The 27,419-nt window shown below is 43.0% G+C and overlaps 1 protein-coding gene across 1 annotated transcript in view; it reads right to left on the bottom strand.

Moving 5' to 3' along the window:
- The window catches only part of norpA (no receptor potential A), a 553,315-nt gene that overhangs the window by 45,712 nt on the left and 480,184 nt on the right, over nt 1-27,419 (bottom strand). Inside the window, exons 31-32 of the mRNA XM_075865873.1 lie at nt 7,499-7,764; nt 4,458-4,559 (exon numbers count right to left, since the gene is read on the bottom strand). Coding sequence (XP_075721988.1) covers nt 4,458-4,559; nt 7,499-7,764 — 368 coding nt within the window. The remainder of the gene's footprint in view (nt 1-4,457; nt 4,560-7,498; nt 7,765-27,419) is intronic.

Genomic DNA, 27,419 nt, shown 5'->3' with positions numbered 1-27,419 from the left:
AACTCACATGCATCTGCTCTCCTCTCTTGATCGTAACTTCTTCGCCCGTCTCCACCGCTCTGCGACGCCAGCCATGCTGGCTCGAATTCAGAAGTTTCGTTTTCCGACTAGAAACAAGCCCAGAGCTGTTCCACGCGTTGTGGCATTTGTGGCGTGTGTGCGCATCTTGCTCTCTCTTGGTGTGCATGTGTGGTAAGGTTGGCGGATGAGAGGCCTTGCACGCTTTTTTCTGCCGCTCAACAAAACGTGGAAAGTGTGACCGCTTAACTTGAGCGTAATCCGCGTGTTAGGTGCCGCGTTGCAGAGTGCTTGCTTATAGCTGTTGACCACCTGGCAGTTAAGTTGTCGCTTCGGGCGTCCTGGTATTCAGCTGTGGAGATGGTGAATATCTCGTGGGCGATGGTGACGGCTAAATGCGCGCGAAACTGTTTTCGCGAGGCCAGCTTCGTCGATGTCGGGCCCGATGCCAAACAGGACAAACAGGCTTCCGATGCCAAACAGGCTTACAAACAGAACCACTCTGGCAGCAATTTGTGGCAACGCGTCATCGACTCCTACATGGGACAGTGGGTGGAATATCTGCTGCGATGGTTAATTATGGCGGATGACGATGCCGACATCGCAGAACCGTGCACGAATTAGGGCATTGTGAATGAAGTACCTGGCGAGAGCGATTCGGAAGAATCGAATTGCGAGAACGACGAAACTTCGGAGCCAGTGCTTCATGCAGCATATGCCACAGGCCTCTGCGAAGAGCATGCTGTTGCTTAAAATAAACTCGAGACCACCCTTATCGCTCTTGCTCTTCGAAACATGTGCATCACGGACTTTTTTGGGCAAAAAATATTGTGTTTTCACTTGCAAGTTTTTTTAAAGCTGTGTTCAACTTACTATGAATTTCGGATTACAGTGAACGGATGCCGCATCATGCTCAGGTTCGTTATAAGCAGGCTCGTCTGTAATGAGCTTATGACAGCAAAACACATGACGTTAGAGTTCTCAGAGTGCAGCTTGTCAATATAAACCAAGTCATCTTTAGTGTCCCTCCAAAACACCTTGCTGCCGATTCCATGTTTGAGCAACATTATCTACATGATTGGTTCGGGCTTCGGTTGCACACGATCAGCGGTCGAGCCTGGCAGGGTCAGGTCGGTGAAATCATCTTTCAGGCTCGAGCCAAGCCCAGGTTTTGCTTTTGAGTCATCAGGCCAGGTTTGGGTAGCGAAACTTCAACAAGTGGCGGGCTCAGGCTAGGCCGAAAATCAAGGCCCGTGCAGTGCTCTCAGGCAGAATGACGCATGGACGGGCAGATGATCGAACGAGTGAGTTAGATATGCAATTTAGGCGTCAGCCTACTAATGACACGTCACTCCAAGAGCTTTTAGGCGTTCACCGGCGCGCCAGTTGTGCATTGTATAATGTCACTGCTTCTCGGGCATGCGCATCATGGCTCTCAACAAGCCACGCTAAACTGCCCAACCTTGGCCAGTGTATCCCACAAAATTTGCGTTTTTTGAATAGCATCTCTCCTTAAACAGCAAGGAACAAATGAACAAGGCTACTCGCACAATCAAGGTGTAAAAAGTAGTAAGAGACAATGCAGTTTATCAAAGGTTACTCTGTGATAATGACAGAAAGCTTTGAAAAACATCAAGTGTCCCTGCCTGAAGAAGCTTTCTTTTTACTCCGTAATTGTGTAGATAACTATTAAAGAGACAAAGATTCTTTTCCTTCACCAAACATGTAAACAATGACTCATACAAAACAATAACACTCCATTAAAGAAAGGTTTCATCATGAAGGATTGAGTAATGTCTACTTTCTTAGAAAAACAGCTCTAGTACGGGACACAAAAAGAGGCGACAAGACCAGTGCTGCTTTTCCAAATTTCATACATACAGTTAAACTTGCCTAGAATGAACCTCCAGATATTCAATTCCTCGATATAATGACGTTTTTCTATTCCCCGCAGTAACTCTGTAGAAGCACATGTACTTGCGACCTCTATGTAACAAAGTACAAGCGGAAGACATCCTTGACATAACGAATGTTCGGCATGGACAATCTAAATATTTTGCCCCGGATTTTGTCATTTTGGCACGAGCATGCATTTTCCGAGAATGCCCAACAGCCGACAAAACGCCAAGTGGCGGCAGCGTGCATGAAGCACGCATGGTAAAGCCTGCTCACGGCACCGGCGACTTCCAAGCAAGTGCGACTTCCCACGAGTCGGCATTGCCACCACGGGCGCATGTGCCGATGTGCTCTCCTCATCCCTACAAAGCACGGTATTAAACCGTGCTCTAAAAGAAAGTACTTTTACATTGATAGTGCCACACCTTCAGTTAGCGTTACATATGTGGGGTCCCACTGAATACAGAGGGCACTTTACCAAATAGTTTTCCACAGTATCGATGTCATTCACTCTTCGTTTCCGATGCTGTGTGTGCGTGCATGGTTTCACAGCACGCACGCACAGCATTCTTTTAACGCGGACAACTATGTCGTTACCACCGAGGAGATGTCAGATCAGGTGTGGATGAAAACTCTCAGACACCACGGTGACAACGCCGGAATTTCGGGGGTGAACTGGTCACATGATTTTTTTTTTTTTTGAGCTTGCGGCGGGCCACGAGTTCGCGGGACCGTAGCCTTGGTGATTACCTCTCGCAACAACATGATGGCGCGTTGAATGCAGTGCAATGATTACCGTAGCAACCAATTGTAATGTTAAACAAAGTGAGGCTGGCAGCCAACTCTTTTGGATCCAATATCGCGGAACAGCCACAAAACGTTGGTGTCAGCAAATACGGCTGCTCTAGGGAGAAGTGCTCATTTTACAAAGCCTCTTTGCGTAGTAAGTGCACCGAGTTCACCGCTGGTACTTGAGCGACCCCCCGCTCCCTGCATTTTTTCAAGCTTTTTCGAGACGGGTGGTTTCCTTTCTGCTGGAGCATTCGATGGCAGTTCTAACATGCGGGTAGGAGGGTGTTATTGTATGCACCCTCCAGGCGATGGAGAAGGGTCTGATTTGATATGTGAGGTTTAACGTCCCAAACCACCATATGATTATGAGAGACGCCGTAGTGGAGGGCTCCGGAAATTTCTACCACCTGGGGTTTTTTAACGTGCACGCAAATCTGAGTGCACAGGCCTACAATATTTCCGCCTCCATTGAAAATGCAGCCGCCGCAGCCGGGATTCGATCCCGTGACCTGCGAGATCAAATCCCACTAGACCACCGACCACCGCGGCGAGGCGATAGATAAGGGTCGGCTCATTAGATCTCTGCTTCAACTGTGGTCGCACGCTTTTACCTGCTCCTAAAGTTACCAGGCATGTTATCAATTTGGACTTGTTACGAAACATGGCGGGGACAGCAAAAACCAGCCAAGAGTGTCCATATAATTGCTATCGCAATAATAATGCATTTTTTACTGCCAAATAAGTGTTTTGAGTTCGCTCTGCCTACAGTTCCCTTTTTTAATACGTGCGTTTATTTTTTTTAATTTGTACCGAACCTACATATATCGAAATCCTTTTTAAAATGAATTTTCACAGAAATAAGTCAATTTCCTTAAATCCAGGTTTAACTGTACGAAGGAGCCCAGATTAACGTTCTATTTCAATTTATGTGCAGTTGTCAGGTTTCCTAACTGCCAAAAGACTTACAACAATGCCTTTATTCTTCAGTGTAGCATAAGTGCATTCTTAATTTATTAAGTTGTTTACTATATGTTGACAAAGCTATCTCAGTGGCAATAATCTAGAGACGACCAATGCTGGCTTCAGCAGAGGGGGAGAGGGGGCGTAAAAGGGGCACCTGCCCCCACCCACAAGCCATACAAGCCAACAGGGTGTTGAACGAGCACTCCTCTCCTCCCCCAGCCGCAATTTTGCACGGGTTTACCCTTCCCTCCGAATACAGCATCCTGCCGAGGCCTATGTGCGAGTGTGTTGCCGGTGAACCGAGCAAGGTAGCAGTGCTTTCGACTACATCGTCGCCAGTGCAGGATCGGGATTTGGGTCCAGCTTGGAGCGGCAGGATTTCAAACCTCCCAATTTAGGCCTTTTATTGTACAAAAATTTAGGGTTAGGTCTCCGCACCTGGATTAGATTGAGTGATAATGTCTAAATTGCAGGTGGCCGAAGTGGCCTTCAATTCTCGCAGAAATTAGTGCAACTGAGAAATTTCTGAGGCTGGTCAAGCATTTTGGCATAACATGGTGCAACTTTCAGCAAATGTCATGCTTAGTACTATGCAATAGTGCAATAGTACTATGTCAAAATTTGCAAATATCAAAGTTATACTAGTATGATGAGACGAAATGAAGCAGCATGTCTGCTGCTTGCAAGTTGGCTGCAGTATGCCAAGAATTTAACTGCAGTGAACATACTCTAATCAGTAGTGACTAGATTATTAGTTAGCTCAAATATGGCAACAAATGACCACTCACCGTTCTCGCTCAGCCTTATTGCGCAGTGTCTTGTCACTAGAAACTTCCCGTGCCGTCTCCACCGACACCTTGGCCTGTTTTGTCTTCATCTCCTTGTTCTCCCTAAAGATGGCATGGAGAAACTTCACTGTCAAACTGCATTATCCCTGACAAATCTAAGGTCGCATCACTGAGTGAACACATCTGAGGGTACGGCAACTTGAACTGCTGTGACAACTACGTAAAACCCTGGTGATGTGATCACAGCCAGCACAAACATTGACGTGATATGAATTCATACTATGCGATTGTACTGCGTGAATTCTTACTGTGTGATAATGAGTCCTGCATGATTCTTTGTTTGTCTTGTCTATTTTGTTCTGTTTTTACCTTTTACAATATATAACTAACACGCCCAACGAAACACACTTTTGGAATTCATACTACAGTAGAATCTTAGTTATATAAACCAGCCTAATACAAATTTATAAAATTCCCTGGCTGAATTCCATTGTATCCAGCGAGTGAGAATTCATTTTCTTTTTGTTGAATTAGTTGGTTTTTGTTTTACTGAAGGAATAAGGTGCAAACGAGACAATTACAAGAGGAGACATGGACGAACGCCTACTAACAACTGATTTTATGCGAAGAAAAGAGGAATAGTTACATGTAGGTTTGCATTTTGATAGTGCCAATCACATGGTATGCTCAAGTGATTAAATTTTTATGTGATAGAATGTGTTTAAAAAATTAAAATACCATTTACACGTGGTGTATTCCAAAGTGGCACAAAAATTGAACATAAATATTGTGGCGATTACAGAAACAAAATCTTCAAACAGATAACACAGTGACAACCATTAAAAAAAACATTTATTTCATTTCTTGGTCATGTGCAATAGAAATTTCACCTAATGCGAAAAGTTATTTTAACCTAGTGTTTCTAAAAAAGGCATTCCACATTCATATAACAATTCTGATTGTTTGCGTACACAGGCTAAGCCCTCTCTTTTGATACAGAAGGCTTCTTTGAGATCGCGTGTGACTTCGTACCGACTTCTACACAAAACCAATGTTTCCTTTAAATGAGAAACACATCCGCAGGCTTTACAATACATTGCTAAGTTAGTCTCGGTCTATGAATGAACGATCATGTTCTCTCAGCCGTTCATTAACTCACTAACTTGCAATAAGATGTACATAGGACAAACTGGAGATAGTTTAAATGTTATCCCCTTGTTTTCGAATAAAATCAGTTGTTAGTAGGCGTTTGTCCATGTCTCTTCTTATGTTGATCTCATTTGCGCCTTATCCTTCCATAAAAGGGCCAGAATTCAGATGTTCCAAACACTTTTCTGTGTCAAGACATGTGATATCATCTTGGGTGATAAAACTGTTCAGCGAAAATTAGCAGCAGTGCACTTCGGAAGCACTGGAAGTTGCAGCATGCACACAGAGTCTAAACTGAACTTATCATCATTCGCTCTAACCACTGACAAAAATCATGACAAAAATCATAAAGTACACGTGCATCGAACAATCATGAGTAAAGTGACGCTGCATGTCGCAATCACGGCAGACAAAAGTGCCAAAGATGAAATCACAAATAGCAGTGACGTAGTTTTCGAGGCATGTGTACGACCAGTAGGCATGTGTACGGCCAGTGCACTCAGATTGAAAACAAATCTAGCATTTGCCACAACTGCTGCTCGAGAAACTGTGATTGCTACTGACACATTCGACACCAACTTCACAGGTCAGTCAATACAGCAAAAGCTTGCTGATTAAACACCCATTATTACAGAAAATCAAATAATTCAGGTACATTCTTTTATAGCAAAGCTTATAGCGAAATGGCCATTTAGGCTAGTTGGTAAAGGGTCATTGTGAATGCAAAAAACCAGGCAAAGTATGAAACAGGGACAAGAGAAGGGAAGGACAACACAGGTGCCTGTGCTGTCCTTATCTTCTCTTGGCCATGTTTCGTACTGGGCCCCACTTTTTTCATTCAAATGAGCAAGCTCATAGATTGCTTAGTGTAATTAAACTACCCTTATTTTGTGATACTTAGACGCAACCTGGTTAAATCAGATGATTGTTTCTTAGAGTGTGCCGAGTGCAAAGCGTCAGAAATTTGTGACACAATGGAGCGAAAATGATGTTTGCGGACAACTGAAATGAGTGCCCAGTCTGCATCGTGATTGCCATCAGTGCGAGCCATACGGTAACAACAGTAAGAACTTTACTGGTCAATTTCCTGTTCACAAGGGAGCAGATTGTTGGCTTTGATGGTGTACCATGTCCATAAAGTTAAAGGAGTACCGACACAATTTTGAGTTATTGTAAAACAGACATTTTAGGTTTATTTGGTATGCAGTGTTAACGCTGTCCACATGCCAGAGTTAGACATGTATAATATATATTACTTTCATTTTGAACTTTTCATCACTGAGCATTAGTGAGCCAGCCCTATCGCAATGGACATTATTCAGACAAGTGAAGACAGTTGCACTAGTTTCGGTGAATTTGCGAATCCTGCATGCAGTGCAAATCGAGAACTGTCAAGGTCAGTGAACAACAGTTATGTTTATGTTTACCACGAGAAGATGACAGATCTGCGGGCAGAACATTGTGAGGTGCTAGTGTGTGTGTGCTCCCAGTATTGTCCTTGGAAAGGGAGAACTCACACACATAGCGCTTGTGTGTGTTCTCCCAGTACCATCTTTCTCATTGCAGTGCTGTGCTTGACTTTATGTCTGACTAGCATGTTTAAGGTTAGTTGAGACAAGATGGTCTTGAGCTGCAGCTACATTGTGAGCAAAGTTGTGAGTGGCATAAATTACAGCTTTTAAACTGTTCTGATGGATCGCAAGTACATAATTTACACATTTATTAAGAAAATGAAACTTTACTAATGTAATATCCATTATCATTTTCTTAATACTTTTGACAATTCAGGATACATTTAGCTCCAACACCTTTTCCGGTCTCGTGAAATTTGCATTACAAGCTTTTACTGTACAACTGTAGCTCGATTAAAGAAAAAGAAAAAAAGGCCTTGCCTATCAAACTTTGCGTCCAGCTGCTTCATCTGAGCAGCCTGTGCCTTTAGCATAAGCGTGCGCAGCAGTGCCCCCTGCTGAGTGAGCTGCTGGCGCAGTAACTCCCACTCCTGGCTACGTTGTGAGGCTAGCAGCGATGACCACTGGTGCATCTGGTTGACCACGAGTGACCGCACTGCGCAGTCCTCGCTAGCAGCCGTGCCAGAGTCATCGCTGGTGTCCCGTGGCAGAAGCTTTTCCACGGCCAAGCACTGCTGCTTCTGCACCTGTGGGGGAAGCCACTCAGTCTTTCAACATTACGCTGCACATCACGCTATTTGAAGTTTGAACTCTTGCAAAAGTAGAATGAACAAGGAAGCTAGTTAGAGAGTAGTCATTCTTTAACGTGCACTGGCATCACACAGCACTCGGGCCTCTATCATATTGCTTCTATCGAAATGCGACCACCGTGGCTCAGATCGAACTGTGGCCTTCGGGTCAGCAGCCGACCATCATAATCACTGATCGACTGAGGCAGACACGAGGGCTGATTTACATCAGACCGTAAGTTGCCAAGTGTAGTCACCAGTACACACGAGTAACGCTTGCCCCCCAAAAATGCCGCATAGAAACTGGCTGCTTTGAACGAAACTGATTCCCATGAGATGTGGAAGGAGGAGGAGGAATAAACTTTATTATAAGAAACGAGCAGGTTTAGGTGACTGGGCCTAAGCCTCCCATGAGGGGACGTCAAGGGCTTGCTTCAACGCTGCCTCACGGGTGTGCTGGGTCGCCCAGGTTTGGTCGTAAAGAGCGGGGCTCTGCAGAGCCTCATGGAGCTTTGACGAAAGGGTCGTGGCGTTAGTGTGTCTGTACTGTGCCGGGCATTCCCACAGCATGTACAGAAGCGTAGCCGGGTGAGTGCCGCAGCACCGGCAGTGGGAGGTTGTGTACACGTGCGGGAGTATAAGGTGAAAGCGGGCAGGTGAGAGATACGTGGCTGTTTGACGTGCACACAAAATGGTGGCCTGTGCCCGGTTGAGCTTGGGGTGAGGTGGGGGAAAACCTCGGCGTCTGAGGTAAAAGGAGCTACCAAAACTTTTTCTCCTTTTTGCAACCGCATATTACCTAAGACGTATAATCTAAGAAAGCACTGCCACGAAGCTTTGCTGGAAACAGTTGCACGGTACCTATAGTCGAACCACGCTACAACGAACGCCGCTTCAATGAAGCTTTCACTACCACAAAAAATTTCTTAGTTCTCTGTCAGCAGTCCATAGGAGTGAATGCATAAATATTTTTACTGCAACCCACACTATTCTTCTGCCGTTCAGCTTCAATGAAACTTTATGATGCGATTCCAGGTTCAGATATTCATTACCCTGCAGTAAACACAATCTTGAACATTGTGATGCCTTTTCAAAACATGAAAATATGTCGATGCAGTCTAAAACATATGTTGGCACCACCAGAAACTGCGGCTGTTTACCGTAGACTTTCTTAAAATTAACTAGAGAGGACTCTGGCGCTGGGATCACTCGACGACCATGGAAATGATGTGTAGTTCACGGATTTGCCTAGTCTTCAAGCTTGCGGGCTTCGAACGCATTCGTGGCTTTGTTTACTGCCATGTTTTGGTTTTATTTCAAATGAAAGAACAGACGGCTGCGAACTTCATCAACCGATTTGAAATGGTGAGCTTAAGGTTAAGGTAGTGAAGGGCAACTATGGAACATTCGCTGATCTTTGTTTTGTGACAAAGCAGCTCTAAGACACGTGAGACCAAACAGAGCGTGAAGTGCGAAGATTAGACAACTCCGTGCAATACCTATCATTTCCATGCTCATTGAAGCACCATGCATTGCAGCTCCCTTAGACACTAGCGCCAGAGTTCCATCCAGTGTACTTATGAGGAGCCCCACATTGTTTACCGAGCATGAGGCTGCTATTGCTTGATAGCGATGACAATGAGACTGTCCTGCTGTTGCCACTGGATTGCTTTTGAGTTGCAGACTATCCGAAGCTGAAGCTCAGTAGCTCAGTTTATAGTTTCCTTCGCCAAGCTGCTGGGTGCCATTGTGGAATGATGCCTTTTCCAATGCAAATAATTTTGATTCTTTTTGCACTTGGCCTGCGTGGTCACTGGTCAGAGCGGCTGTTAAGTCTGCATTGTCAACAAAATCAGCCAGTCATGACTGGTGGCTGATAAGAATAGGATAAAATAACATGATGATTTCAGCGCAACAAAAGACTTACACATGTGAAGGACAAAGGATAGACAAGTGCCACTAATAACTGATTTACTGCAATGGTACCAATGGAATACCAAGCAAAATGGTGCATATCTCAAATAGCACATATCACACTGACACCACTTATCAGGCGACAGGCATGTGATATAAAAAAAGCTAATTTTATAATTGTACAAGCAGATAAACGTGTCACTAACACAGTTGCTTCCTTCTTTTTATATGGCATGTCTCCCACAGGTCACGAGCTGGCTTGTTTCTGCTTCTACCCAAAATGTTGGCCACACATGCATTTTCGACAGTTGGATAAAGTATGGGCACTATCTGCTCTTTTTAGATTTTCTATATGTTCCCTTAACCTGGCAGCGGCTTGTTTACCTTTGTACAACTTTCCGCAAGACAATGGTATGTCGTACACTACTCCTTGCACACATTTCACAATGAGCATGCTTCTTCGAGCATTTCTTCTCTTGCAACGCACCTTTGTGATGCGAGGGCAAAACTGCGAGCTTGTTGAGTGCCAAAAAAAGGAAACGGGCCCCATGCCTATTGCCCACCTTCTTTAGGTTATGTGAAACCTTGCGTGGTGTGGGACGAAGTGAAGTGAACTTTATTTGGTCCTGGAGAACTGTTCAGACACCGCCGCAGTTGCTGGCCACGTACCATATATAAAAAGGAAGTAACCGTGTTAGTGACACGTCTACTACTTCTACAAAAATGAAATTAGGGTTTTTGATATCACAAGCCCATAGCCCAATAAGCGTGTTGCCGTAATGAGTGCTCAGTGCATCTGCACACCATTTTGCTGATGTTTTATTCCTATATTTGCTATAAATTAGTCGTTAGTCACTCTCATCTGTCCTTTGTCTTTCACATGTATACGTCTTTTGTAGTGCTCAAATCTCCATGTTATGCAATCACCAACTCACCCAACAACAAGTTCTTAGTAAGGGAAGATGAGAGTATAAAAACACATTTTTCTCCAAAATTACATGTTTTTTATTTTTATTTGTTTTCACCAGTTTAGTTTCTCTACTTTCACAACAACAACAAAAAAAAACTGAAACCTAATTACTCTCGAAGTAGGTTAAGATCGCTTTTAAAGAGTACAAAATGGCTAATAAAAACTAAGAACAGCTCATTGTCTTGAGTCCCCTGAAATTGTCAGCTGGCTGCTTGCCATTGTATTTGCATGAGGAGTTTCATTTCTCATAATCATACGGTTGTTTTGGGACGTTAAACCCCACATATGAATTATTGCATGAGGAGTTCATTAAAGCCACCATCAACTCAAATTAACAATAATTGCAAAGCTCTCATAATGACAAAAAAACATTTTATTAAACATATCTTTGCCACATAAAATGAGCTTTGACTTGTATCTTTAAAATCCATTTTTCTCAAAATCCATTTCTGGGCAGCTTTTTGAGTTTAGACATGTTTTTAGTACTTCAGATAGCCAAATCAGGATGACATTTTTCGCACATATTCCTTAACATGTGAAGGGTGCAAGCATCTCCTTCAAACTTTATATCACCTCTATAATTATTACGAACCTAAACCAAACAATTGTTATAGGCTGAGGATTCTAATAATTTTCACAATACAAATTTTCTTGTCCATTAAAATGCCTTATACGCACTCTCTTGATAGTTATTTGCATTCTACAATTGATGTGGAGCAATACGAGCCATTAACGACTCATAAGCATATGAAGTTTAGTGGCAGAACAAGTTTGTCTAAAATGAACTATACTTTACACCTGTGCAACTATGAAACTAATTACATATTTAAAATCAGTCTAAGAGCCCATATATACAGCAATAAATGGTACTGCCCTAGGCTACAGATTAATGAAACTTTCCCTTGTAAACAGATCTCCCCTTAAGCATAAAATAAGGCATAAATCACTGCTCCACCACAATACAACACTTTCATCTTGACGCTTTCGGATGCACTTTGACGGCGGACAGCTGGTGTTAGTGTGTTAGTGCAACTGTTAGGTTCGTTCAGGAAAGCCACTGGGGCCATTGTTTCAGAGTGCTTTTCACCATGGCCTCGCTACACATAGGTGAGAATGGTGCCATGACATTGCTGGGGAAAAAAAAAGTAGCCAACACTTTCTGAATTTCGGAAATAAACATTCTTTTGTTTTGCTAACTCAGGCCAGGCATACGTATTTTCTTTATTTCACTACAATAAAATTTTTCCTTCAACAAAATTTGTTTTGAGCCCTATCAGTTTTGTTGTAGTCGGGTTCGACTGTATTGGTATACCATTATTCGTATATTGTGAAGTATAGAAGTACTTACAATGCCATTACTCAGAATTATGGAGGGATGCGAGGTACCCGCTGCACATCTGTCAGTATGTATTGACCAGCCCACTTTAACATGTGAGTCCGTAAAGCATTACTTCATTTTATTTTATTTTCAAATGCTTTACAAGCCTCACAGGGGCATTCAGTAAGGTGAGGTTAGACACAAAAGTAAGAACAATACAGGACATCTGGAAAAATGGCAAGCACAGCAAAATAGCTGAAAGCACAAAGCTAGTGATATCTGACATTAGATTAAGACATTATGAATCAACAAAAAATTAAAGAAAAATGGAAATGCACATTGCATCAGACATATTATTGAATGTAAGTGCCATGCACAGATTGTGCAGTTTTTGGTACTAGCTGGGATACACATAACAAACAGGTTTTGTGATAACAGTATCAAAATTGCCGATTATGTATATGCTGTGGCTGTAGTTCTCATAGTAAGAAGATGGTTCCTTGGCAGACTGCTTAACGTGTGCCGGCACCAGCTGAAATAGAAGCATGCAGCACCTGTTTGGAATACAAGGTGCGTGTGATGGATCTTGGAGGCGAGTGTTAGTAGAAATAGATCGTGAGGAGGCTGGTTGGCACAGCAAACATGGTTTAACAAACAAGGGAAAAAAATTAACACTGAATAAATAAACAACAACCAGTGAAAATATAGAATGCTACTGACAAAATTTCTAAAATAACATCATCAGTTTCAGCTGCACCCATCTACAGCCTAACTGCCGTCTCCAACTTCAGTCTGGCCACCTAGGCCTCATCGTCTGATCGTAGCCCTAATGGAAGCATCTTACTTGGCTTCGTCAATTATTATATCCAAACTGCTTCGTCTGACGCTGTTGTTGCTGATGATCCTGCCGAAATCGTCGCACTGTGTCGTCACGGTCACGCTGCACTGCCATAAGCCTGTCTCACGTCGCAGTCGGTGACGTGGCACCTTGTCGTCGTCCGTTAGTCCTAGAACGAGACTGCCCTTTTAAGTTGACGTGGTGTCCTCGGGATTGCTGTGGACCAACCGAAAAAAGCTGCAGTACTTCCGAGAAGCCTCGCCTGAGCGTTGCCGAGTTCAACGACCGCGCTATGGAGTGCCAGCATCGGGGCCTCCGAAGTCGAACGTCCGTTGCGCCCGTCTGTAGAACGTAGCTACTGATGTGGCCATCTTCTTCCCTAGTCACGCAAACAATACCAGCTAATCGCGCTATCCTCCTGCATTACGGCTCGTGTCAGGCACTTTGAGCCATGTGCTATGCCCTGCACGTACTCGTGCCTGTTTCGAAAGCTTCCCCTCCCACTTAATCTCCTCCTTACTCATGACAGTGCAATTAAATTTCCCCAATATATAATGTTGTCCCCATGCCTTTGTGTCACATTATTTTCCAATTTCTAACAAGTTGTGATAACGTAACATAAGCTTTGATACTTATGGGAGGCTCATTTCTTATGTTTTGAGAAGGTTATTTAAACCACATTCAGAGTAGCACGAACCACTAAATCAGTTTATAAGACAGCGGTTCTTTATGTCAGATGTCTCACACAATATGAAAAACATGAGAAGTTTATTTGTTGCAAAGTGCCTGACACCAGCTGAGCATGTCTGCAGAGGTATCATAATCAGGTTGTTTTCGAAGCAGATGGGGAATGTATTATGCTGAAAGTGACATCGAACATAACGAATGTACACATTAAGCCAAACTTAAAAAAACAAAAACAAATCACAGCATATCAACGAAGTGAATAATAATAAGTGGGTGAAGCAGCGGGATCATTCGATGTTATCGTAAATAACCTGCGACATTGACCACTCAAGCATGTAAATGAGTGCCAAGCAGTGTAGAGTAATTTGCGTTTATTAGTCGTAACTAGCATGTTGTGTTAAGTTATGAATTTCGTTTTGCCTTCCTTATTACTGCTTTATGGTATCGGATCGAGCCTGCAGTTGGTAAAATAGAGGCCTGGGCCCACTCCTCTGATGGTCGTTGGTTGTTTGCAGTCATGTGAAATGCATCAAACAGCATCTCGAGTCGTTCATTGTCCATTATCATTGCCATCGTCATGGCGTATAGTTGGTACCTTGCATGTGCTGCGGCTCAGAGAGAATGTGTGGTCTGGAAGGCACTTGTTCTCCTTCATCATCATCATCATCGTCAGCAGCCGCTAGGGCACACAAGATCAACGGACAAGCCTCGACTTTAAGGAGCTTCGCCCCTAAAAATAAAGGTGGACTTGAGATCTACATCAAGGGCACTTTCTGTACAAGGAGCATGTTCATTCTTCACACCAGAATGCGCAGATGACTGCAGATTTGCGAAAAAAATTAATCGCTTGATTGTTGTCATGACATGATACACAAGCTTTGATTGATATGTGGGGTTTAACGTCCCAAAACTACTATATGATTATGAGAGACGCCGTAGTGGAGGGCTCCGAAAATTTAGACCACCTGGGGTTCTTTAACGTGCACCCAAATCTGAGCGCACGGGCCTACAACATTTCCGCCTCCATCGGTAATGCAGCCGCCGCAGCCGGGATTCGAACCCGCGCCCTGCGGGTCAGCAGCCGAGTACCTTAGCCACTAGACCACCGCGGCGGGGCATGATACACAAGCACGAAAACACTGAAGCCTGACTGTCAAAACATGAACTTCTTGAAAGAGTTTCTCGAGCACTTGCAAGAGTGGGAGCAGCACGCAAAACTAGCCGGTGATGGTTCTCTTAGAGAAACCATAGTTTCTGGTCTAAAGAATACCATGAAGGATACCTTCAATTTGTTGACCCACCTGACATCAAGCCTTGTCTTCAAATATTTCTTAACATCCAACTTAAGCCATGCAAGATAGAAAACTTCCTTTGGAAATATTGGACAGTAATCCCATTGCAATAACCATCTAATAGTTTAACACTTTCTTGTGATGGTCAATATCGCAAAAATAGCTAATTGGCCAAGTTCTTTAATGATTAAGAAAGCTTTACGAGCCCCTAAAAGACGAAACACTTAAGAAACACGCACACAGTAGTGTGTGTGTGTGTTTCCCAATTTTTTCACCTCTTTACTCAAGTAAATCTATCTTAATACTGTCTATTTGCTGGCATTTTTACAGCAATGCCAAACCAACCAAAGCAGGCTGCTGCCAACCATGCATGGTAGAAGTACTGCCTAGCCTGAATAAGCTCTCTACGATGGGCCTCGTGGACAGGATGGTGTTCTTAGCTATGGAAGCATCAATGAGTCAAAGATGCTTCAGTCTTCCCTGCCTAGCGACCATAAAACCTAGACGAAAAAAGGAATACAATCGAACCCCGCTACAACAAAACTGAAGGGGTGCGGAAAAAATTTCGTTGAAGCGAAAATTTCGTTGTGATGAAATCGAAAAAGTATAGTCAATCTGAACTAGCAAAACAAAGGAACGTTTATTCTCCAGATTCAAAAAGTGTCCGCTGCTTTTTATTCTATCCCAGCAGCGTCACGACGCGATTCTCACTCACGCGCAGTGAGGCCATGGTGAAAAGCACGCAGACACAATGACTACAACCGCTTTCGTGAACGAACCAAACAGTTGCATTAACACGTTAACACCAGGAGCTGTTTGCCGTCAACACACCGAGATGGCAACAGGGTATCGTGGAGCGGTGACTTTTGCCTTATTTTATGCCATTCTTATCATCCATCAATCGCGGCTAGCTGATTTTGTTGATAATGTGGACGAACAGCCGCTCTGATTAGTTACCACACTGGCCAAGTGTGAAAAAATTGTTAAGCATTGGAATCAAGAAAAGGCATCGTTCTGCATATGCACCCAGTAGCTGTGCGAAGGAAACCATGAACCAACTGAGCTTCAGCTTCGGATCGTCTGCGGCTGTACAGTAAACCCAATCTTTAACATTTTGATGCATTTTCAGAACCTGAAAATACGCCGACGAAGTCTAAAACACGCGTTAGCACCACCAAAAACCACCGCTGTTCAGCAAGCATGGGCGCTGCCATTGCTCGTTAGCGATGCTTTTGCCAATGACAAAAGCAGGGCACTCTCATTGCCATCGCTATCGAGCAATGGCGGCGCCTATGCTTGCTGAACAGCGGTGGTTTTTGGTGCTGCCAATGCATGTCTTGGACTTCGTCGACGTATTTTCAGGTTCTGAAAATGCATCAAAATGTTAAAAATTGGGTTAGCAATAAATATATGAGCATGGGATCGCATAGTGAAATTTCGTTGAAGCGGGATGGCAGAAGAAAAAGTGTTCGTTTTGGCGACAATATTTATGCATTGACTCCTATGGAGTGCTGACGGGGAAACGTGAATTTTTCGTTGCAGCGGGAATTTCGTTGAAGCGGCGTTCGTTGTAGCAGGGTTCGACTGTAATAGTATTTTGATCTACTACACTGCAGCTTATGCTACACCGAAAGTTGTAGGCGAAAAGTGTTGTCTGCTGTGGGCAAGCCGTATTTGGGTAACCAAAGCTGAAGAAAGTGCCAATGCTGCCTCATACTTCACAACTAAGGGTGCGGGAATACTCAAAGTTTCGAATGTTTTTCCAATAGTGTTTGCTATTTGATTCAAATCACAGTGGAGTTGTATTATTTATTTATTTATTTATTTATTTATTTATTTATAAATACTACAATCCCTAGTCGGGACTTTGGTAGGGTGGGAAGATGAACAATGCATGATCTGGTACTACGAAATGTGTGGAACAAGTGGTAGGCGTAACCAGGTCACATAATTCGTATGACATAAAACAGAAAGTGACCTATCAAAAAAAAAAATGAAACGCGGTTACACATCTGAACAATACACGTACGCATGCATACCAATAGCAATCCTCAATACAATTACGTGCACACAAGAACAAAATACCGAGTGTAGGTAAATAATATAGCAATAACGAAATGAAACACAAATACATGCATAGACCTTCAAGAATAAATGTGCACTCTTACTAAGTACGCATGTGTGCATATATACGAAATATAAATGAGATCCAGGTTCATGAACACAGACTAGAAGTAAAACTTGCCAATGAAGACTGTAACACTTGCTCATTTGTTAATAAATTCCAATCATTCACCGTTCTGGGGAAAAAAGAATATTTAAATGCATTATTTCGCGTTTGATGTGGTGTTAGTGTTCTATCATGCCGTAGTCTTGTGCTGTATCTAGAGGTGAGTGGCATAACAGAATATGTATCGACCTTAACATGCCCCATTAATATTTGGTAAAGAAACTTCAAACGTGAATGACGGTTTCTAGTGGATAGAGGTTGAAGCTTAGCTCTGGTTAACAGATCTGTTACTGATGTACGGTCATAGCGATTATATATAAATCGTACTGCTCTTTTCTGAATGGATTCCAGTTTATCAATATTTGTTTTGGTATATGGGTCCCAGATAATTGCAGCGTAGTCTAACCCGGGCAGAATAACGGATTTATACGCAAGGAGACGTACAGTGGGGGTGGATAGTTTCAGTGCTCTGCGGAGAAAAAATAGTTTACGTTGTGTGTGAGCTATGACTTGGTCGATGTGTTTATTCCACCGAAGGTCACTTGTTATTAAAAGGCCTAAGTATTTGTACTCGGTTACCTCACTGAGGTAATTGTTTTTGTAGCCGTAATAGTAAGTTAAGGGCGTTTTTTTGCGAGTAATTTTCATTGCTACTGTTTTTTCAAGATTAAGACACATCTGCCAACTTTCACACCATGACATAACCTTCTCAAAAGCTTGATTTAGGAGTAGCTGATCATTCGAGTTTTTAACTTCGCAGTACAGGATGCAATCATCGGCGTAAAGTTTAATTTTTACAGGGATGCCGTCAACTATATCATTTATGAAAATGAGGAAAAAAAGTGGTCCGAGTACCGAACCCTGCGGGACACCAGATGATACAGAAACTCTACCCGAGCAATGTTGATTAAAAGAAACCATTTGTAGACGACCAGTTATGTATGATGAAATCCAGGATATTAGCTTAGGGTTTTGAAGTACCAAATTTAATTTATAAAGCAGTTTATTATGAGAAACCGTATCGAAAGCTTTGCGAAAGTCTAGAAAAATAGCGTCAGTTTGATTACCATTATTAATAGATGTCGCAAAATCGTGTATAGTTTCTACTAATTGAGTTTGTGTAGAGAAGCCTTTGCGAAAACCATGTTGTCCCTTGGTGAAGAAGTTTTGTTCTTCGAGAAATACTGAGATGTGTTTATGTATTGCATGTTCCATTAGTTTGCAAGCTGTCGAAATAAGCGATATGGGGCGGTAATTTTTAACCGTAGAATTGCTCCCGTTTTTGTGTAGCGGTGTAATCTTAGCTATTTTCCAATCTAGAGGAACCTCGCCCTCCTGCAATGATTTCGAAAACAATACATGAAGGTACTTTGCCATCCACTCCGCATACCGTTTTAAAAATTCGTTAGGGATGTCATCGGGACCACATGATTTTTTTATATCTATATTTAACAGCAAGTTCAGTATTCCCGTTTCGCTAATGACAATGTCTGGTACTGGCGGAAGAGAAAGACTGAAATCTGGCAATAAATTGTTATCTTTGGTGAAAACAGATTGAAATTGAGCATTGAATGCGTTCGCGATCTTTGAGCTGTCGTGAGTAATGGAACCATCAACTTCAAAAGCCGTGGAAGAACGAGACGAAGGGGAAATCAATCTCCAGAATTTTTCTGGGGATGTCGAGATAAAGCGTGGTAGTAATACACTATGGTAGTTTTGTTTATCCTTCGAAACTTCATTTTGAAGTTTAACGGTTAAAAGAGATATTTCTTGCTTTTGAGCATTTGTTGAAGAGCCCTTCTTCTTTAATCTTTTAAGTTTTCTTTTGAGCTGTAGTGTAGGCCGAGTTATCCAGGGGTTTCTCTTTTTTGGTTTCTTGACAATACGTGGCACAAAACGATCCATGCATTCCATAATAATACTTTTTAAGCGGTCCCAAAGATAGTTTACGCTAGCATCACTGCTTGCAAACGTGTCGAAATGAAAAGACAACGTATCTATTATAGAAACATCATCTGCCCTGGAAAAGTTTGGAAAGTTACGAATTGATCTATGTTCGTTCATTGATACACCGGAGAGTGTTAGTAATACCATTTCGTGATCAGAAATGCCAGGATGAATTTCACATGTAACACAAGGTGCAGGAAAGCCACGAATGAAAAAACAAGTCAAGTATAGATCTAGTTTGGCCTTGTATCCTAGTGAAGTCATCAACAATTTGTAATAAATCGAATGCAAATACGAAGTCTATAATTGCTTCCCCTACTTTGTCGTTTTGCTTCCTGGTAGTCAGCAAGCTCCAATCAATGTTTGGTGCGTTAAAGTCACCAGCCAAAATGACTCTATCTTCTTGCCTTACGTGAATGGTCATGTAATTTTGTAATTCAATGAGATCGATGGGTTCCAAGGAGGGTGGCCTGTAAACAACGCCAATAACGTATTTAACATTTCCGTGATAAGTTTTGCAGAAGAGAGCTTCAACGTTAGGTACATCAGGCATTCTAATAATGTTCAAGGAATTTTTGAAGAGAATGCAAACTCCTCCTCCTCTTGCCCCGCGATCTTTCCTGAACACATTGAAATCAGCTGGTACAAATTCGCTATCGAAGATCGAATCATTTAGCCAAGTTTCGGTTAATAGAAGGATACTAGGATCATGGGCAAGTATGATACCTTCCAGCTCAGTACTTTTGTTTAATATACTTCGGCAGTTCATGTTTAAAATTCGCATATGTGGGCAGGGGCGCATTACTGGTCATTTACGAGGTGCTTTATTTAGTTGACAGCGTTCATTTCTCTCGTCATTCCACGTGTAAAAAGTACCATCGACACAAAGTTTGTCATGAACGAGTTTGACTTTACCACCCCTTGCTCTATCTTCTGTTGCACTGTTCCAAAGATTTTTTCGTATCTCTCGCACTCGCTTGGAGAAATCCTGAGAAAGAGAGAGGGATGTGCCTTTTAATTTATAGGATTTTCTGAGAATGCTTTCCTTTTCACGATAATTCAAGAATTTAAGGATTACGGGGCGAGTTTTTGCACCCTTGAAGCCAAGCCTATGAATTCTTTCTATAGCGGGAGTCGGTACTTGCAGTTTTTCCAAGAAAATACCTTCTACAACTTTCTTTTCTAGCTCCTCACTAGATTCTACCGACGTCTCATCCAAGCCATATATTATTAAGTTATTTCTGCGACTTCTGTTCTCTAGGTCATCTACTTTTTCAATGAGTGAGGCTAATGCAGCACTCTGATGTGAAATAACCTTCTCCATGTCGTTTACTTGAGTTGTTAATTTATTGAGGCTGGAAAGCTGCTGTTCTATCCCGTTAATCTTTTCAGCTAAGGTAGTGATCTTACTCTCAAATTTCTTTTGGTTGGCTTGGATATTTTCTACGGTAGCACTAATTTTATTTTGGCCGGCTAATAGCTGCGCCAGCAGATCTTTATCAGACGGACCGGGATTCGACTCGATGTCACCACATACCAACAAGTTTACGATAACAGAAGAAAAGCGCATAAAAATATGTTTAGCAAAACGTGGGCAGGGCAGCAGCAATAAGAACCGGTCATCACTACGGTTCATCATTATGTGAACTTCCCGAAGACAAAACAATGGCATTCAATATAATACAAAGCAGCCAGCAAGAATTTAATTATGCTGCACATAATGCGCATGAACTGATTTCCATGTTAGGACATGTCATTTATGTTTTCATACAATTACATCAGCCCATACCAAATTTGTTGTGTATCAAGCTAGCGATAAAACTGCGAGAGCCCCATTAGCTTGGCATGCAAGCACACATGTGTGGTATGTAAGTCATGCTGACATGACATGTCATGATTTTCATATTGCCACCTGTCACTTATGCTCACTGTATAGTCACGTCATTCAACACCAAATTTTCCATATATCAAGCTAGCAAACCGGCTGCAAGCACACCATGAGTGTGGCATGTAAATCATGTTGACCATGACATGTCATGTATTTCTATTTTCCCATTTGTAATTTATGCTTGCCTCATAGTCATGTCACTCAATTACAAATTTCACATATATAAGACACAAACTTGCCACAAGCGCACTACGAGCGTGGCAGGTAAATCGTATTGACCATGACATGTCATGATTTTCTATATTCCCACTTATCATTTATGTTCGCCACATAGTCATGTCCTCAATACCAAATTTTACATATATCAAGCTCGAAAACTAGCCAAGTGCACCCCTTGAGCGTGGCAGGTAAATCATACTGACTATGACATGTCATAACTTTCTATATTGCCACTTGTCATTTATGCCCACCCCACAGTGATGTCACTCAATACAAAATTTTAGATATATCAAGCTCTTAAACTGGCTACAAGTGCACCATGAGCGTAGAAGGTAAATCATGTTGACCAAGACATATCATGATTTTCTTTATTACCACTGGTTATTTATGCTCACCACATAGTAATGTCACTCAATAACAAATTTTGCATATATCAAGCTAGCAAACTGGCTGCAAGCGCAGCATAAGCATGGCATGGAAATAATGTTGACCATGACATGTCATTATTTTTTATATTACCACTAGTCACTTATGCTCGCCACCTAGTCATGTCACTCAAAAACAAATTTTGCATATATCAAGCTCACAAACTAGACAAGTGCACCCCATGAGCGTGGCAGGTAAATCATATTGACTATGACACGTCATGACTTTCTATTTTGCCACTTGTCATTTATGTTCGCCACATAGTCATGTCACTCAATACCAAATTTTGCATGTATCAAGCCACACTGTCAAGTGCCACAGCCCATGACATTGGAATGTTTTGACATTTCATTCTGTACTATGGTGTCCTTAGCAAGCTCCTAAGTGACAGAAAGCGGGCCTTTCTTTCTCATGCTTTGAAGGCATTACTTTACAAGTGCCGAATCGTGCAACACACAAGCATAATGCATCATCCGCAAATGCACAGCATGACAGAGCACTTCAACCATACTTTTGTCGACATGCTGTCAAATGTATGTCTCCTCTGATCATTTAAACTGGAAGAAGGTGCCCCCTTTCGTCACCTAAGCTCATGATAGTGCCATACAAACCACTACAGGGTTTTCACCGTACGTTCTTCTATACGAATGAGAGCCTTCAAATATATTTGACACCATTCTTCAGCAGGCTTGGAATGCAGACCACTAAACATTTTGCTCTCACTGTGCAGTCGCTCATTGGACTGTTCGTGATGCCGATGGGCGTCAATCATTCATCGGAGCCCGGACAAGCCATCATGATGCTACCCGATGACGCAGGTCTGCATTTGTCAAGAATTCCAGCTATCAACGATGGATATGATACCAATATTCCACGCATGGGCACTTCTGTGGCCAATACACACTGGTTCACTGTCAACGTATTGACTTACGTGGCATAGAAAAGGGGCGCGTCAAGACAGCTCGACCCAGGGGCACGGCAGCAGGCTTGGAATGTTGACCACTAACCCTTTTGCTCTTATTGTGCAGTTGCTCATCGGACTGTTCGTGATGTCAATGGGCGTTAATGTTTCATCGGAGCCTGAACAAGTCATCATGATGCTACCCGATGACGCAAGCCTGCATGTGTCAAGGATCCCGGCTATCAATGATGGATATGATACAACCATTCCACGAATGGGTACTTCGGTGGCCAACACAGACACTGATTTCAGTAGTTCACTGTCAATGCATCGACCTACATGGAATAGAAAAAGGGCTTGTCAAGACAGCTCGACCCAGGGGCATGGCAGCAAGCTTATAATGCAGACAGCTAACCCTTCTGCTCTCACTGTGGAGGCAAGAAAATGTTATGGCAAGTGCCTTCGTTCAAATAACACATTCTTGGTTGTGCTGCCGTGCCCAAAGTTGCTCATTGACTAGGTTACTGTTATTGCTGAAAGCGATATCGAGACCAACCCCGGTCCCGACAATGCAGCAGTAATGAAGCAGCTGTAAAAGATTTCCAAAGACCTGAAAGAAATCACATAAAATCGATTGGCTTTAATCGATGCTGAACTGCAAGACTCAGCAGGACTTGATGAAAAACTGTCGTGCTATGTAGAAATGGTGAACAATATGGAGAAAGTGATTAACGATCTAGAGCTTAAGGTCGATGACCTAGAAAACCGCTCACGTAGGTCAAATCTCCTACAGTCGAGCCCGACTATATCAAACCCGTTTATATCAAATTATCTCGTATAGCGAACAATTTCCTAAACACGGTAAGTTTACATTGAGAATATATAGCTAAAGGTGGCGTCTCTCATAATCATATAGTGGTTTTGGGACGTTAAACCCCACATATCAATCATTATATAGCTAAAGGTACTGTTATCAAACGAAAATAGCAAAGACAACTGATATATCAAACTCCATGTGCCTCAAAAGTGCCCCAGCAAGTTGGCTTTCCCTCGCGGTGGCAGGAAAAACTGCCGGCCCCACCCTAGAAAAAGTTGGTTAGACCAGGTTGTGTGCGGGCAAACACCCCCCTCCAAGAAATGATCCTGGCCCGCTCGCAGCGCTTACAGCCAATCAGAGGCCGTCGTGCTTTCTGCGAGGCGCGGAGGCGGTAGAAATGAGCCCCATTTTTTCTTTCTTTATGCTTGTGTGCCTGCTGCTGCACATTCAGGGTGGTCTGTGGTGTTGCCTGTTGGTGCTCTGTGAACTGTATTGGCGCGCTGTCATCATGGCTTGCGCAAAGAGGCAAAATTTGCCGTTCGCCGCGAAACTCGAAATCATCAATCGGGTTGAGCGCAGTGAAAAGAAGTCCGACGTCGCAGCCGCGTACAAAATTCCAAGGAGCACCTTGAGTACTATCCTGAAGAACAAGGCAGACATCAGGGCCACGTCGGACAAAAGGCTAGGTGCCCGTGGCGCCCAACGTGTGCGCGCTGCTGTGTACGAAGATGTTGAAGCGGCCGTGTACAAGTGGTTTGTGGACGTTCGGTCGCAAAACATCCCGGTGTCCGGCCCTATGATCGAGCAGAAAGCCAAAGACCTTGCTTTTCTGCTTGGCAGGAATGATTTCCAAGGCGGTTCAGGCTGGCTTCAGCGGTTCAAAGAACGGCACGACATCGTTGGCAAAGCTGTTACAGGTGAAAGCAGAGCGGCGGACCTGGACAGCGTAGAAAAATGGCTCGAGAAAAACTGGCGAGATATCGCAGCAGGATATAGAGCCCAAGATATCTTCAATGCGGATGAAACCGCTCTATTTTGGCAAATGTTGCCAAACAAGACACTTGCGTGTCGTGGCGACAAGACAAGTGGCGGCAAGGCAAACAAAGCTCGTGTGTCCGTGCTGTTGGCAGCTAATTTAGACCGATCGAAAAACCTTCGACCTCTGATTATCGGGAAAAGCACGGCACCGCGGTGTTTTCGAAATGCGCTGTCGCTTCCAGTTACCTACCGAGCAAACTCAAAAGCGTGGCTGACCGGGGAGCTTTTCAGCAGATGGCTATCGTCGTGGAATGATGATTTGGTAGGCGAAAATCGCAAGGTGTGCCTGCTCGTGGACAATTGTTCATCGCACCACTGCAGTACGACCTTCAGCAACATCGAGCTGCATTTTTTGCCCCCGAACACTACGTCTGTACTGCAACCACTGGATCAAGGCATTATACGCGTAATGAAAGCCGGCTATCAGAAGCGCCTGGTGGAGAGGCTGCTGCAGAACCTTCGTGTCGGCAGGGAGCTTAAGATCGATTTGCTCGGAGCTATTTCTATGTTGAGTAGATCGTGGTCAGATGTCAAGAAGGAGACGATTCAGAACTGCTTTAGGCATGCCGGCTTCCGCATGCCTGGTGATGACACCCCAAATTCTGACAGCACTGAAGACACCGCAGGTGATTCCGCCGAAGTTTGGAACGAGTTGGCAGAGTTCCCAGGTGCTATCGACGGATCGACATTCGATGAGTTCGTCAGTGCGGACGATGATGTCCCCATCATGGGCCAATTACAGGATGAGGATTACATTGCAGACGTCATGCCGACCACGAGCCAAAGCGACAGCAATATGGAAATCGACGACGGACCATTGCCTACTTCCTTTGAAGTGATTAGTCCACTTGCGTTGGTCCGGCGCTATCGCTTGAATGTGGAAGGTTGAGGCCTCAGCTGCTCCGACTCATAGGACAACGTGGAGGCGTGCAGGCTGTTGCAGGCAGCAAAGTCGTTGACACAGAAAAAAATCCGGGACTATTTTGTTCCACAGTAGGGCACGCAAGTAATCCACCATATTAATAAAGTACTTTTCTTCTAGTTTGTTATGTGCCTTTGTGTCAAAACTTATGCCAGGCCTATATCGAATTATGCCATATATTGAACTAATAAATGTTTTTCGGTGAGTTCGATATACCCGTGTTTGACTGTAACTTACGGCATTCATGAAAGTGATAAAGAAGATAGTACTACACTACAATCCTTTGTAAACGACAAAATTGTCAAGAATGATTTTAAAAGTGAGCCTGTGTGTATTCATAGAATACATAGACTCGGTAGACCTAGAGCCAACGATAACAGGCCAGTTATTCTAAATCTCACAAATTTTCCTGAAAAAGTGAAATTACTCAAACAGTGCTTCAGGCTGAAAGGAACCGATTTTTCTGCGAGTGAAGACTTCTCGAAAAAGGTGTGCAATGTGAGGAGACAGCTTTGGAACTTTGCCAAACCCAAAAAAGAAGCCGGCGAAAAAGTGTCTCTCGCATACGACAAACTGTGGATAAACGACGAGCAGTTCTTTTGAGATGCCTCAAAGGAAGAAGTGGTTTTAGCCGCACCTCAGCATTTACCAGAGCAGTGAACTAAGGTCGGCACTGTCACATTTCCAGCAACGCCGGAAATAACTTTTGTTAATAGAAATGCCCGTTGCCTACTGAACAAAGTGGGCGCTCTTGAGTTCTTGCTAATCGGCCTTAAGCCAGACTTCGTAGCAGTCACAGAGACCTGGCTCACAGAAATTGTAAACGATGACCAGCTAATTCCACCTAATTACAGGATCATACGAAAAGACAGACCAACACGGGGGGGGCATCGCATTAATAACTAACAAAAGGATTTCATTCAAACTACTGCCTTAAATCGATGACGTTGAGACAGTTTTTTGTAGAATAGCTTTTGGTTCTCACACTATCACTGTCGGCTGTGTTTATCGTAGCCCCACATCGAATAGTGACGTCATCTACGCACTACATAATTATCTACAATGCCACGTATAAAAAAATGAACTCATCCTGCTCGGAACTCCGACTTACCAGAAATAGACTGGAAATTTTTGCTGTTTCCATCTCCCTGTTCACAATTATCTGTAACAAGATGCTGCACTTCAACCTGCGGCAGGTAGTGGATCAACCTAAGTGCACTACAGATTTCACGTCAAACATTCTAGATTTAGTTTTTGTCAGTGAACAATTTGATCAAGAAAAACTTGACTTACAAATACTGAATGGCATGTCCAACCACAGTCTAATATATTGTTCCGTGCCAATACAGGGTTCCTTCCCAAATACACAACCACACAATACCTTCCTTGATTTCTCACAAGCAGACAACGCAAGTATACTTGACTACTTGATGTTCCATTACAGTTCGTTTGAAGAAATCTCAACCGACGCTTCAACTTCAGTTGAGGTGCTCTGGAACAAGTTTAAGTGCATGGTACTTTTCTGTATACGTAACTACGTACTCTCAAAAACAAAAAAATCTAGCGGTTCTAACCCATAGATTACCCACGAAATTATATACGCTAAGCGCAAAGTTAAGAGGCTTGGGAAATCACTAAAATTACGACCTTCACTTTTTACCAAGACTAATATAAACACTGCAATTACAAACATGAAATTAAAAATTAGGTCTGCTAAAAATAACTACTTCTCAAACACTCTCCCTAAGTTTCTGAGCACTGTCCCTCGAAAATTCTGGGATCCCATAAATCCGAAGAAACAGGATGAAAACATTGCATCCTACAAAGATAACCTTAGCCTGGCACACTTGTTTAATGATTACTTCCAGTCTGTCTTCACCTCTGACAACGGACGAAAGGACCTTTTTATCGAACTATGCATTCGTGAACCAGTAGAAGCCTTCTCATTAAGCCCACAAGGAGTTAAACCTGTTGCTATATTTGAACACAAGAAAGGGGATGGGGCCAGACAACATCCAGAATACTTTTTTTGAAGCGATATGCCGAAGGATTATCCAAGTGTCTGAGCATTATATTCAAGAAATCATTGGCCTCGTGCTCTGTTCCTAGAGTGAGGAAAACAACCAAAGTGCACAAATCCCTGTGCACAAATCTGGAATTAGGTCCGATGTTACAAACTATAGGCCCATCTTCCTTACATGTACAG

Source organism: Rhipicephalus microplus, chromosome 6, assembly GCF_043290135.1.
Source record: "Rhipicephalus microplus isolate Deutch F79 chromosome 6, USDA_Rmic, whole genome shotgun sequence".
NCBI classification, from domain to species: Eukaryota; Metazoa; Arthropoda; class Arachnida; order Ixodida; family Ixodidae; genus Rhipicephalus; species Rhipicephalus microplus.
The sequence above is the reverse complement of the archived record's forward strand: the minus strand, read 5'-3'. Positions and strand labels throughout refer to the sequence as shown.